The following is a 13,513-nucleotide window of genomic DNA, read 5'->3' on the forward strand; positions in this document are numbered from 1 at the left end:
ATGCTGGCTCACTTCCCTCCCGGCGTACTGAAAGCTTTGTCAGAGTCTGTCCCGACAGTGCGTATTTCAGCCTTAGCCCGAGAGAACATTGATTATTGCCCAGGACGTGGAAGGACAGCCCGCCGAACCGAGGGTCCTCACTTTTCAATTTTCAGAGGCTCGCACGTGACAGAGTCTCCCATCCCTGAGCTTTTCAGCCTCGTCTACTCGGGGGAGCATCGGAGCAATATACACTTCGTCTTCGCCGTCGGCCGTGGAGAGATTCAGGGGATTGTTCAAGGGAGGATTTGGCCCGATCGATAGGGCGAGTTAGGAGCCCCAAAAACCAGGTTGAGCGTGTGCACATCGTTATTGGAATTTTTGGTGAACATGGTCGAACCTGATGAAGCAGTTCCCAGACTTGTTCAGGGATTAGCGTACATGCCTGGAGGTGTTCGTGTCCAAACAAGACCCCCTTTTTGCAGAAAGAATACATCGAATCCATGACCCTGGTTTTTCCCCTCCGATGACCCGATCTCTCCCAAGCTCCGAACTGATCAACCGGCCGGCGGAAACCCCACGTCATATTAGAGATTTAAGCCCAGACTTTCCTTGGAGCATGCAAGATTCCAGTCCGAAGGGCGCGATAGAACTCCTAGATAGAATCAGAGTTCAGAAGCATCTCCTAGGTTGCTGTGCCATCTCGTCTTTAAGCTCGCCCTTTTGTGTTGGGGGGGGGGGGTTGGCCTCTCTAGTTTGCTTCCACCTTCTTCTCCAGCAATTCCAGTCTCCTCGCGTATGTCAAAAACCGCCCAACCTACCACGAAAGTAACCCCTTGCAGTTCTGCTTTTCTTTCATGCAGTTCATTCTCCCTTCCTCTTTCTTGAGACGTATGGCCTTGCTTTGGTCCTCAATTTTCCGCCCCTTGTAGTGTAACAGAGCACTTCAGGGTTCGGCGTGCGCGTGCGACAACGCACAGAGGCCTGTCCAGCAGGTCGGGAATCGAGAACGCGTTTCTGGTTGGCGCTGACAAGACAACACCACCACCAACACCACCCAGAGAGGCAGCGGCTAGGGCTACGAACACCTAGCACGGCGGCGTCATCGAGGAGCAGGACAGGACTGATAAAACACTCAGGAATCAGGTAGACGGCACCAACAAGCCATGGAATTCATGATACTCTGTTCAAACTGTAAAGAATGGCACTCTGCCAGCACTGTAAACTGTCCCGCACCCCCCCCCCCCCCCCCCCCCCCCCCTTGCCAGCCCATTTTGGTTTGACATGTGACTGGACAACTCTCCCCCCCTGCTACCACTCCATCAGCCCAGTACAGCGACTTTGCCTTGTTACAATAGTGCAACCCTTGCAGGAATAGAGCACGACCAGATGGACCGAAATGGCATTCGATCGGGGTAATGTCACGAAGAAACTTAGGCTCTTCAGTGAAGACCTGGATCTGATAATTAGGCGTAGTTGAAGTTGTTTCGGCACAAGGGACAGCTCGAGCTATTGGAGCTCTTAAACCATCGGAAGAGGCAAGTCCCATGGAAGGTGTTGCGACAGGTCCCACATCGTTTGTTGGGGGTTTGCATGTCTGTCCCGATGATAGAGTAACAGATGGCACACTCACTTTGGCCTTGCAGAGCGCCTTGTACGTTGCGCCGAAATGCGACGAGGCCCTCGATAATGCTGCCAGTGCTGAATATGATGATTTGAAAGGTCCGCAGCCACGATTGCCAGTTCTTGTCCGAGACGCCCACTCGAGTGCGGGATGACACCGTCGGAGAATCTAGAGGATAGGTTTTCGGCAACGATATCGCTAAAGATATTGAGGGCGACTCGGGATCTACGGCTATCGACGCCACCAGTTCAGAGCCGCTTAGCGACGTTTTCACTGTCAGAGGTGCGTCATTCTCCTCTTGCGATTGGCTTTGTATCCATTCGCTGACTGTTGCAGCAGCAGCTGATATCAAGGCTGGTGCGAAATATTTCTGAGTCCAGCTCTCCAATGGCGACTTGACACGGTTCTTTTGTTCAATGAACCAACTTCGAGTGAGTCCGGGGAGAAACAGTAAGCAGCAATAATAAAGGTGCATAGCGAGGTGCTGCTCCTCTTGCTCATCTGTCTCGTCAGTGCCTCGTTCAAAGGATTTGATGTTGATCTTCGATGCGTCAATTGCCCGATTACTCGAGATCCGGCAAATGTCGCAGACGAAGTCAAGGAGGTCTCCGAGTATACCTTTTTCTTTGATGTCCGTAGCATAGAACTCCCGCAGCTTGTACGACGCCATTGAAAAGTGATCAAAGACCAAATGCCAGGAAAGCAAGTAACTCTGCCGAGAGGACGCAGACCCTGGACCGGAGGCCTGTGGTGCGTCCAACACCATATTCAAGAGCTCCGATGGGAGATGAGCAGCCTTTGACTCGAGGGCAACATCTAGCGAGATCTGCTCCTGCTTGGAGGGAATCGATCGGTGCAGAAGATCGTAGGCAGCGGTTCGGACAGGATCTTCCCGCGACGATAACAAAGAGTAAAGATCCGCATCAGGCGGCACGTTGATGTGCGAGAGCTGTCTTCGAAGCAATTCAGCAGTAATCCGGCGGGGTTGGTCAATCTCTTTGCTGGAGTCATTGAAGCTGTTGAGACAGTGCAGCAAACTCCCTTCCAAAGATGGCTGTGAGGCTTTCCAGGCATCGACTAAGTCCTCATTTGCATCTTCAGCGGTGGCAAGGTCTCTCAGACGTCCGTATACTCGAAGTGATGCATGCACGAGAGGAAGATCGCTGTTCAAGTCATTGCCATTCTGCAAAATGGCGAGCAAATTTTGCAGGCTGCGTTCCCAATGGTCCCCATAGATGTCTTTGGTAGCTGTAACGATGGGTTCAAGAAGTTTCATGGCCATTGTTTGATAAGCTAGGCCAGCGACGGCATCACCAGCGACACGCACAAGAGTTTGCATCAGGAAGATCTGCCGTTGACTAGGGATGCTCTCCAACGGTTCGGATCGTCCGTTTAGGAGAAGGTCTAGGAGAACCAGTGCCTGTAGGCCCTTTTCGGATGTGCAAGGAATCATTAAATCGGTTCCGGTGGCAATCAGCTCGTTGAGTAATTTGCGGCCTTGAGGTGAGTTGATGAGGTAGTCCCGACAAGTACAAACCAGACTTGCAGATAGCGCGACCTCTTGAACTCGGTGTAAATCCTTCATTTCCTCCCCGAAGGTGGACGTGATTATTGTAGGCCCGTGTTGGTCGATGAAACGTGACGTAACGTCGGTAAATGTCAGGCCGTAATAGAATGCCGTTGGGTTTGAATTTTTTAGTGAGCGAATCTTTTCGATCCAAATTTTGAGCATTTTATCATCTTGAGCCCACCTCTGAACCAAAGAGTTTCCTTGCGCGAGTGATTCAGCAGCTTCTTCCGTGACCTCATCGCTGGTGTTCTCCCAAAGATCATTTGCAGCCTCCAGAGTCAACTTCTGATTGACGAATTGTAGAGCAAGGGGATAATAGCTGTACAGCGTTTGCAATTGGTATTCTGATTGACAAATCATTATGTCAGTATCAAGTAGGATTTTTGTCATGTAGAGAACAAGTCGAAATAGCAAGGAGAATTCGTCAGGGTCTTTGAGCTGCTTCGTGGTCGTCACAGAATCTACAGGCTTAATCATGAAGATAAGTCCGTGGAGAGGATTCGTGATTGAGAGTGAAAGGTGTGGCATAGTGTTCATATGAGCTTCGAGAGCGGCTTTCCACTGAGTAACAGAGGGAACGAGAGCGGCAATCAAGTCAGATTCGTGTGACTGCGAAGTTTTGAGGGTGTCTTTCGCGAGATCAATGAGCACGAAGATAGAAAGAGGAACGCCGTTTCCAGAGAGCTGATCGGCAATGACAGCAGCAGAAGAAGCTATTGTGGATGACTCCCCTGCAGGTAACGTTTTAATTTTTGCTATGAGTGAGGTTGCAAGCTCGGCTGTTTCTGCACTGTCAGAATCGGAGAGAACGAGGAGCTTCGCGAGAATCGTGCTTCCTATGTCGCCAAAGATAAGGGAAGAAGTTGAACTAAGCAGGAAGCGAAGAACTGCGAGCTGCGATGGTGTATCGGCGCCTGGAGATAACTGAACGAGAATCTTTTGGCAACAATTCTTGTGTAAATTGGACCGAGCCAGTTTAGAATTTTTCAAGACACTCTTCACAATTTCTTGGGCAAATCCGTTTTCTAGTTGTGAGGAGATCTGGTGGATAATGAAAGGCTCGATTTCAGGATTCTGCAAGAGATCCTCTTCGGAAATTTGACCTAAAAGTCGTGCAAGTGCATTGGCGCTGACATTATGATCTGAGCCCATCAACTTTGCGAGAGCCTGTCCCAGATTTCGATGGAAATGTAGCAGGACGGAAGTTAAGTATTCTGCAGACGGGCTAGCGAGCAGGTCGACGGCATCTGATTCTAGGAATTCTTCCAACGAATTGGAAGCTATTGTCTCCATGGGGGAAGTGACTGCCTCGAGAACAGCAGCTGCACTATATGGCTTGCCCCTTCGCGTTTTCAGGACTTGTAAGGCGGCATTCAACAGGGAACCATCTGTCTCTTGAAAGACGTTCGCTGCACGCTGAGATTCGGCCTGAATGATAAGTGGCTTGAGGCGGAATAGCCGTTGAGCGTGCGCGATCACGTCGTCCTGCGATTTTGCAAAATCTTTCGAGCTTTCTGGCAGGGATAGCTTCATGCGAGCACTGAGTTGCTCACAGTATCGGACCCATACGTTCTCGAACGACGAGAAATTGCAGTGAATGAGATTAATGAGTGCTGACGCGGAAATCTTGGCACTGTGTGAACTCGGAATGTCCCAAACAGTTTGCTTAGGATCGTGAACAATATATTGATTGACCAATGGCAGGATGTTCGCTTCCAACAGTGCTGCTTTAGACTGGTCATCTTCCAATAGGTGGAATGCCCAGAAAGATACCTCGACATAGGCAGACCAGGCAGCTTCAAGATTCTGGCGTGGTTCTTCAGGGCTGGCTATGCCCAACCGTAAGGACTCGAGTAATGTTGTGACATCGTCTAAGCGACCTTTCCCATCGATGGTGCTCCAGACTTCGAGTGGGATCTTTTTAAGAAGCATCGCGACGTTAGACCAGAAATCCGCCGGGCCTCGCTGTGAGCCTTTCCGCAGGTACTGGAACAGCCTTTTGGAGGCCGTTGTTTTCGAAGAATAATCCGCGGTCCATATCCCCGACCGGACTGAAGTGAGGGCGAGAAGAGCTTCTAACAGTTGGCGGGACGAGCCCAGCTGACTGCTATGCAAAGCTTTGCCAATGAAGCAAGCGCTTATGATTTTCCAATCAAGCTCCCCAGGGATCACATCTGCGCACACGCAGGCTAGGTTGCAAACAGCGCTTCGCAGAACAGGATCCTCATGAGACGAGTATTCCCAAAGCTTTTTATCTGCCACAATCCTTCCGAGGCTCTCCGGAACGTCAGGTTTGCTGGTACCTGTCACTTGGGCGAAATTGATCTTGATAATTTGGCTGAGCATTTGCATGGCATTCGCAACTACTCGAACAAATTTGGCCTCTGAATCATCCGGCGTGGTCGACCGTTCATCGCTCAATGTTTGAGATGTCTGGACCAAGATGGCATCATGGGCGTAGTCAAGGAGGGTACCCCGGTAGACCTTCCACAGCGCCCGTCTCTTGTCCTCTGTGGCAAATGCAGTCGCAACTGACTCTTGCGAGGTTCGGGCCACCAACTTGTCATTATCGTAGCAGCCAGAAAGCCATGCTCCGATCACCTTTGGTAGACGAGGAGCCATTCGTTTGCCGGCGAGAGTAGTGAGAGAGCCCTGCAGGGCATGCGCGAGTTGGCGGACTCTGCGTGCATTGTCGATCGAGGTCCGAGGGTATAGGCTGACCTTCGTGGAGAGTTAGTCCGCTGTCAATCGGGGCGAAGAGAACAACACACCCATGCGTCCAGCAGGCCAGAATCAATGGAATCGCCCGAGGTCAACGAGTTCACATAGTCCTGTAGCTCCTCGAGTGCTTTAGCTTTGGTAGTACTATCTTTCTTGCTGAGGTTTCGGAGGGAGACAACCAGGTTCGGATTCGAAACAATGCTGAGATTTGGTTGTTCAGCGATGTAGGATAGGGAAGAGGGCGCAGTCTGGAATCCCGGGGACGGGGTGCGGAAACCAAAGGCGGAGGATGAGGACGATCCAAACGCAGCAGAAGCAGCACGAGCGCTCGAAGCGGAGGCCTGTGACTTGAACTTCTTGCTCATGCTGCCGCGATCGTCCTCCTGGAACGTGTGGTGCTTAAGGGTATGGACGGTTGGATGTCTTTAAATTCGCGGGGAGCCTCGTGGGCTGCCAGTGCCAATTTCTCCGCGTCGAGGGGTCTCCAAGCTCAGCCTCGCGTACGTCATGCAAGTCTGCCTCACTGGCCTTTCGCTTTTGCTATGTATTCTCCAGCATTTCAGCCTCGATTCACCGAACTCCCAAGGTTGTTTCTACACACTCGAAGTCCTTGTCCAAAAGATTTAGAAGAGCATTAAATACGATTTGCATCGCCAAGATGCCTCAAAAGACGTTTATTCCGCTTGGTGAACTCATTCTCAACCGGACGATTAAAGTGAGATATATGCTGATCCACATCGCCTTGTATTCGCAGAAAACAACCCTGAAGTCATGACCAAACTGGCCCATCGACTGGGACTGTCTCCGGCACTCTCTTTCCACGATGCATACAGCCTGTCCGACCCTGATTTGATGGCTATCTTACCTCGACCAGCCAGTGCCCTGCTGTTCACCTACCCAAGTACCGCAACCGCTGAAGACCACTACAACAGGACCAACGAGGCCGAAGGAGGTTACGAAGGTTCAGGCCGCGGGGAACCCGTCATGTTCTACCGCCAAACAATACATCACGCCTGTGGCCTCATAGGTCTCCTGCACTGCACCACCAATGGGATGGCGGCCGACTTCATCCAGGACGGGAGTGATCTCGACAAATTGGTCAAAGATACAATTCCTCTCAAACCTGCTGAGCGAGCTCAGTTCCTCCATGATTCAGAAATGCTGGAAACAGCTCACGCCACGGCCGCAGAGTCGGGTGATAGTACAGCGCCGCCGCTAGGAGAAGATCCTGGCCATGCTTTCATTGCATTCGTTAAGGGCAAAGATGGCCACTTGTGGGAGTTGGAAGGGAGAAGAAAAGGGCCGGTCGATCTTGGTGTGCTTGAGGGGGATGAGGATGTATTGAGTGACAAAGCGCTTAGCTTGGGACCCCTTCCATTCCTGAAGCGCGAGGAGGAGGCAGGTAGCGGTGACTTCAGATTCAGCTGTACCGTGCTTGCTCCGAGTATTGAGGAGTGACGAAAAGACACATATGGAACATTCATTGCGCCAGGAGAAATTCCGGACTCTTGAGGTCGACCCAACCCAGGTTTGGCTCACTCTGCTTCCAACCTAGTCGCTCTTGCACGATCTTCGAATATGTCTTGACCTCGTCGATCGAATACGACAGAAATGATACCTCTTCCTGTCGATGCACGCCAGTGCACGAGAACATTGCGTAGACCGTCCTGCTCTCTCTAGCACCGTCTTTCACCGTTCCCAGTGGCTTCTCATACGCTCCAGCTCCGTGATAAAGGCTTCCCAGCATAATGAACGCCTCTCCCATGCACATCTCTGCGTCGACAACTCCGCGGTTGCCGTCGGGTCCAAAGTCGGGCATATCATCGCCCCACAGATGGCTGCCTGGGACGACTCTCGTAGCACCATTGGCCTTGGTTGTATCGCAGGATGGAACGAACAGGCCTAATAGCATATCACGGCCTTTCTCGTACTTATCGGCATGGGAATGGCGAGCATGGTGATTCTTGTCGTCGCGATGAAGGTTTTGCGCTGGAGTTCCTGGAGGGATATCAAATGCAATTGAGATTGAGAGCAGTGGGTGACTGGTAGTCGTGAGTGGCTTGTTGCCGTAATAATGAGTCGTCTCAAGTGCCAGAAAGTGTTCGCACAGAGCTTGATAGAGCGGATCGGCAAAGAACTTCTCTCGTACTGTTGCGCTCTTTCCGATGAGTCTAGTGACTGTTCTCGTTTTGCCTTGAAGCGCTTGACTGCCAGTCAGTATGTGGAGTAATGACAGTGTTGCACGATAGAGAAACTTGCCGCCCACTTTCACACCGTTTGCTTGCTGATCTAGCCACGGCCGCACCTCCCATTCCGCTTTCTCAAGCGTTGCTTTGTCGGTGAAATCCTTGACTATCACACAGCCATCGGCTTCCAACGCTTCGATAAATAGAGACAACGGAGCTGATCGTGAAAGCTTTCTGATGCGATGTCCCGGGCTATGGTCTCCCTTATGACTGTCCCAAGCAACGCGTCGCGCGTGCTGAAGGATTGACGCCATCAGCCGTGTCCTTACTGTACCTCAATGCTAGTGTCGTAAAAAAAGATAAGGGGTAACGATGGCAACGAGCAACAGGAGAGCAGGGTACAGAGAGTGACGGGCAAGATATAGAGGGATAGACAAAGGTCTGGCACCCTCGCCAAATGGTTTCTCCAGAAACTTACCACCGTGAGATCTCCCATGATGTAGGACCAGACTCGGTGGCGTCAGGTACTTTGAACAGACCGGATCGAAGTAAGCGAGCTCACTCTTCGAGGAAGCAAGCGGCTCACACAATGAATGATTTTCCGCGTTAACAAATGTAATCGAATCACCAAAAGGTCCCGGAAAGGCCAGGGACTTTGCAAGGGGTGACGACGACTCTTATCGGAAGGGGGAGTGGTGGACTCCTCCGTTCCACTTGGCATTGGAAAGCGAGAGCGGCATAGAGATCATGTCTGCATAATCTGCTGAGTTTAATGATCAATCTGGGCATTAATGGGTATATCCATTTGCACCACGGGGTTGTGGCATTCACGTTGGTGTCTTGGCTCCTGTTGCCGCTCGGATATCTCGGATGACTGTTGTTAATATTTTGATGGTCGTTGAAAATGGAAACGTACTGCCGTGCTGATCTCCGTCTTTGCCCTCGTCGCCAAGCCATGTGTATAATTAGTTGGACGAGATAATCCAGCAATAGACTCTTTTTCTTCCCTGTGGAGAGTCGAAATGGTAATAACTGCATCGGGCTTCAACGCTGGAGTGGATTGTTGAATATATCGGCTCTCACACGCGGCTGTGGATTCAAAATCGACCGTGCTGCCCGCTCGGCCGCCAGGCTCTGGCTGCGTCCCAAGCTTTACAGGCAAGACTCGTAATGCAAAGGTTAGAGGATCCATACCTGGTGATCTCGAGGCAGGCATCCGTCTAAGTTCAGCTGAGGGTGAAATGGAGTCGTGGCCATAAAGCTTCTCAACTTTGCTGAAGTTCGCTACGTCGTAGTCTGCCATGTCGCAATCTGAGTGTAGATTATGATCATTTTACCAGACCGAGGAGCTTCCCAGCAACAGAATCCCACTCGGAGTTCCATCGCCGCTGGCTTTCCCTTGTAGCCCCTGCCTTCAACCTTGCAAGCTGTTGTGAGCTGGGATCAAACAATTCACGAAGAATGTCTGCCAACTCTTCTGAGCTGCCGAAGCCTTTGCCATTGACGTTTTCCGTCACTAGCTCCGGCCATGCTGCAAACTTGCTCCAGCCCACCACCGGGAGACCAGCACCGAACATGTCAACCACTTTCATGGGGAGGTCAACTCCACTGCTGCTGGTATGTAGGGAGACGCCGAGATCTGCAGAGCCTAAAAGAAGAGCGTAATTCTCGAAGCTAAGCCAGTCGGTGTAGATGCTCACCATTTCCAGCGCCTTTGCTGACCGCAGCTCTCGAATTTTGCCGAGATAATGTTGCCTTTGGGGACCTTTTCCTGTGATAACAATGACAAGTTCTGGGAGCTGGGGATGAGAGGAGGTGGCGCTGGTAGAGTAGCTACAGAGTGCATCCAGGAGAAGATCGAAATCTTCGTCAGGTGTCCAAGAGGTTGAAGAGACGAGCAGCCTGACCTTTGTGTCTAAGATATCACCGAAATGCTTTTGGATAAGAGGGTAGCGCTGCAAGAAAGCTATTCGCTTCGAATCTGTTAGAGGCTGGTACAAGTCTGCTGGTCGGTCATGCAAGGTCATAATGGGAGCAGTGATCTTGTAATCAGACTTTAAAACTTGAGCCATTGCGTCTGTAACAGTAAAATTTGCATTCGCGGCCTTTGCGAGAGTAGTTTCATAAAACCTGGATATTCCGACCAAAGGATGATCTGACCCGAGCTTGAGAGCCAGGATAGAATACCCAAAATTATGCCAGTCAACGATCAGCCGGGTTCGTCGAAAGAAACAGACAGTAGAAACAACCAGTAAAGTGGGTATCGAGGGGGGGTTCTATAAAGGGGTTCGTTAGAATATCAAGGCCAAACACAGCAGAAAAAATATACCTGAACAAGCATCCACTTGCAAGGATCAGAAGAATAGCTCAAAGTGGTCCATAGCGTCCATGTTTGCAGTAGGACTTTCAGAGGTCCACACAGAAGAAACAGGATCTTGTTGCTGGTTTGGAGCCATCGAGGAGGAGGCGATAATGGGCGGAGCCTGACATTGGGATGCGAGAGCAGCTCGGGCAATGGATCAGTCTCTGGGCCCATAGAGTTAGATCGGTGTTGTATCGTAGTTGTCTCGGGCCGTTATATATTCCTCACCTCTATAACCAATAAGCTGGACACGGCCACCGTGAGTCGCGATGCTCAAAGTGTGATATTGCATACGGGGGCTTCGGCCCAGGTCACCGAGCACCACGACTTGGACCGAACATTGCTGATCGGCGGCGAGCTGTGGAGAGGGCAACAGCAAGAGTAGGATGGTGACAATGGTGGAAATAGCCACCAACACCGTCAGCAGCATCTTCTTCCTCGTCTTCTCCGGTATTTTCCTTCGTCGGTGAGAAGAATGACGTCGACCAGTCAGAATGTCCAAGGTGATGATGGCCAGATTGATGAAAGTGGGTTAGACTCAAGAAGCGAGGAACCAAGGACACCTGCCACCAAGGACACCATGAGGAGTTACTAGGTGTTACTCGGTAGAGAAGCCCAAAAAAAAGGGGGGGCTTGAAGGGGCGAGAGACGAGAAGCGAGAGATATGCCAACATTGAACCCACTGGCGCGCCCATCGGCCAATTAGCGACGCAAGAGAACTGCATGCCGAGCTGCGAGATGCGAGATGCGAAGGTCAGAAAGGTCCGTCGAGGCCCATCAAGGCCCATCTTCTAGGATCAACTGCGTTGCCCCTTGAAATCCTCCATATGCTGCTGCCCACTGACATTCTTAGCCAGGGGCAGCAGGCTAGACACGAAATGTATACCCGGCTATCCCAGCTATTATCTTCGTAATCTCTTCCCCAGACCATCTCGTTCTCTCCCCCCCCGCCTGCGCCTATCGAGAAGTCGGAAATCAGCTTAGTTACCCTCCAGTCGCGTCAACATTCAACAACAACCCTGAGCTCCCTCCGCCAGGCAGCAACATCACCGACACCGCTTCTTTCGAGTCTTCCCTGCGCTGGCTATCACAACCGTGGATGTTGATTCTACACCAAAGTGTCGCCTCAACCTTCAGCACCATCTGAAAGGACCATGAGCGCCACCTTCACACTGCCCATTGCTGCCACCGACAACTGCAAGCATGGGCATCCTCATGGTCCTTCTCATGGCAGCTCCCACTCCCACTCCCACTCCCACTCTCACTTTCACTCCCCTCTGCATGCGAGTCCGAGTTTCAATACGCGCTCCCATCAACGGACTCGAACAGGAAGTCGTCTCACGGCCCCTATCCCCTTAACACGCATTCCCTCCGAGTCGATCGTCGAGCAGAATGAGGCTGCCATGACCGCGAACCGTTTACCTCCTGTGAATACGCATTTTCACGAGCATCGACATGTCAGCCCTGCCCCTTCCCGTGACAACTCGGGAACGCAGTTTCTGCCAAAGAGAAGGGATACAGAGAAGACAGCGTACTCATCCCTTGATGTAACCGAGCGGTCGTCATTCAAAAGAAATTTCTCAACACCAACACAGTTTCTACTCGACGCAACCAAAAGCTACTCCCTACTACATGGGATACTGGAAGACGATGAGTCCCGGCGGATATTTTATTTCATGATATTGAACCTCTGCTTCATGGTGGTCCAGTCAACATATGGTATCCTCACGGGCTCTCTGGGGTTGATCAGTGACAGTATACATATGTTCTTCGACTGTGTAGCCTTGCTGGTCGGGGTGTGCGCCGCCGTCATGAGCAAATGGCCTCCCAGCCTCAAGTTTCCCTACGGCTACGGTAAGATTGATACCCTGGCAGGCTTAGGCAACGGCATTTTCTTAATGCTCATCAGCATTGAGATTGTCTACGAGGCCATTGAACGACTGTTCTCTGGTGCCGATGTCTGCCGAACCGCGGAGCTGCTTGTGGTCAGCACCATCGGTTTGTTTGTCAATCTGGTCGGCATTTTCGCTTTCCATGGCGCACACGATCACGGACATGGACATGGAGGACACAGCCATGGGCATTCTCATCATGACCACGACCACGACCATGAGGACACGAAAGATCACAGTCACCACGAAGCAGTAGGAACCCCCATGACTGCTTCGGCTTCGCCAATGAAACATAGACGTGGTGCAGCAAGCGACCGCCATCGTGGCGGAGAAAATATGCAAGGCATCTACCTCCACATCATGGCCGACGCACTCGGCTCTTTGGCTGTTGTGGGATCCACCCTCCTTGTCCGCTGGACCGGTTGGAGCGGGTTTGATCCCCTAGCATCATGTATCATTGCGGTTCTCATTTTTGCATCTACCATCCCTCTCGTCACCACAACGACAAAGATCCTCCTTCTATCCCTCAACTCAGACATTGAATACAACCTTCGAGACATTCTCAGTGGCGTGGCCGAAATTCGCGGCGTCGTAGGCTACACCGTTCCGAAATTCTGGCTGGAAGATATCAAGAAAGAGCCCGGTCACCACCATCACCATGGCCATTCCCATACACACGATGACCATTCTCATTCGCATTCACACTCTCATAAAAACAGTGATGGTAAGAAGTGTGATGGCGAAAATGCCGACCCCACCGTGTTGGGTGTGATCCACATCATTGCCTCATCGAGTGCAGATCTAGAGGACATCAGGGAACGAGTCTCGACGTACTTGCGACGGCGGAAAATGGATGTCGTGATTCAGGTGGAGAGGGAAGGAGAACAGCGGTGTTGGTGCGGCGGGGGCCAGAAGAGCGCGAAAGCGTGAGCCTCGGTGCCACATGCAAGGTTTTGATGTGTTTAATGATAATAGTGCACGCCAAAATCACGAACCCAGATGTATGTATGTATGGGTCAAGCCGGGGATTGCAGAATCACGAACCATTTTCTCCCACCACTCTATATAGGCAGGGTTGGGGCGGCTGCAAATGCCGTCGCAGATAGAGCCAGTCCCACGTTATACGAGCCGTACAATACTATCCAGATCTCCCATGATCCCCAGCTGGCACAAATCCGT

At 51.5% G+C, this 13,513-nt stretch overlaps 5 protein-coding genes across 5 annotated transcripts; 2 read left to right on the forward strand and 3 right to left on the reverse strand.

The window, feature by feature from the left end:
- Positions 1–1,445: 1,445 nt before the first annotated feature.
- On the reverse strand, positions 1,446–6,259 carry A1O5_09056 (uncharacterized protein; the record flags this gene model as incomplete). The annotated part of the gene is made up of 2 exons (XM_007749636.1): positions 1,446–5,894; positions 5,945–6,259. The coding sequence occupies 2 exons, from the start codon at positions 6,257–6,259 to the stop codon at positions 1,446–1,448; spliced, it is 4,764 nt and encodes a 1,587-aa protein (XP_007747826.1).
- A 293-nt stretch (positions 6,260–6,552) lies between these two features.
- On the forward strand, positions 6,553–7,352 carry A1O5_09057 (ubiquitin carboxyl-terminal hydrolase L3; the record flags this gene model as incomplete). Its single annotated transcript, XM_007749637.1, has 2 exons — positions 6,553–6,580; positions 6,649–7,352. The coding sequence occupies 2 exons, from the start codon at positions 6,553–6,555 to the stop codon at positions 7,350–7,352; spliced, it is 732 nt and encodes a 243-aa protein (XP_007747827.1).
- Positions 7,353–7,374: 22 nt separating this feature from the next.
- On the reverse strand, positions 7,375–8,394 carry A1O5_09058 (uncharacterized protein; the record flags this gene model as incomplete). The annotated part of the gene is made up of 1 exon (XM_007749638.1): positions 7,375–8,394. One exon carries the CDS (start codon positions 8,392–8,394, stop codon positions 7,375–7,377), a length of 1,020 nt encoding a protein of 339 aa, XP_007747828.1.
- Positions 8,395–9,408: 1,014 nt separating this feature from the next.
- On the reverse strand, positions 9,409–10,872 carry A1O5_09059 (beta-1,4-mannosyltransferase; the record flags this gene model as incomplete). Its single annotated transcript, XM_007749639.1, has 3 exons — positions 9,409–10,356; positions 10,410–10,606; positions 10,671–10,872. The coding sequence occupies 3 exons, from the start codon at positions 10,870–10,872 to the stop codon at positions 9,409–9,411; spliced, it is 1,347 nt and encodes a 448-aa protein (XP_007747829.1).
- Positions 10,873–11,845: 973 nt separating this feature from the next.
- Positions 11,846–13,264, forward strand: A1O5_09060 (uncharacterized protein; the record flags this gene model as incomplete). The annotated part of the gene is made up of 1 exon (XM_007749640.1): positions 11,846–13,264. One exon carries the CDS (start codon positions 11,846–11,848, stop codon positions 13,262–13,264), a length of 1,419 nt encoding a protein of 472 aa, XP_007747830.1.
- Positions 13,265–13,513: the final 249 nt, after the last annotated feature.

Source organism: Cladophialophora psammophila (genome assembly GCF_000585535.1).
Source record: "Cladophialophora psammophila CBS 110553 chromosome Unknown aczJe-supercont1.15, whole genome shotgun sequence".
NCBI classification, from domain to species: Eukaryota; Fungi; Ascomycota; class Eurotiomycetes; order Chaetothyriales; family Herpotrichiellaceae; genus Cladophialophora; species Cladophialophora psammophila.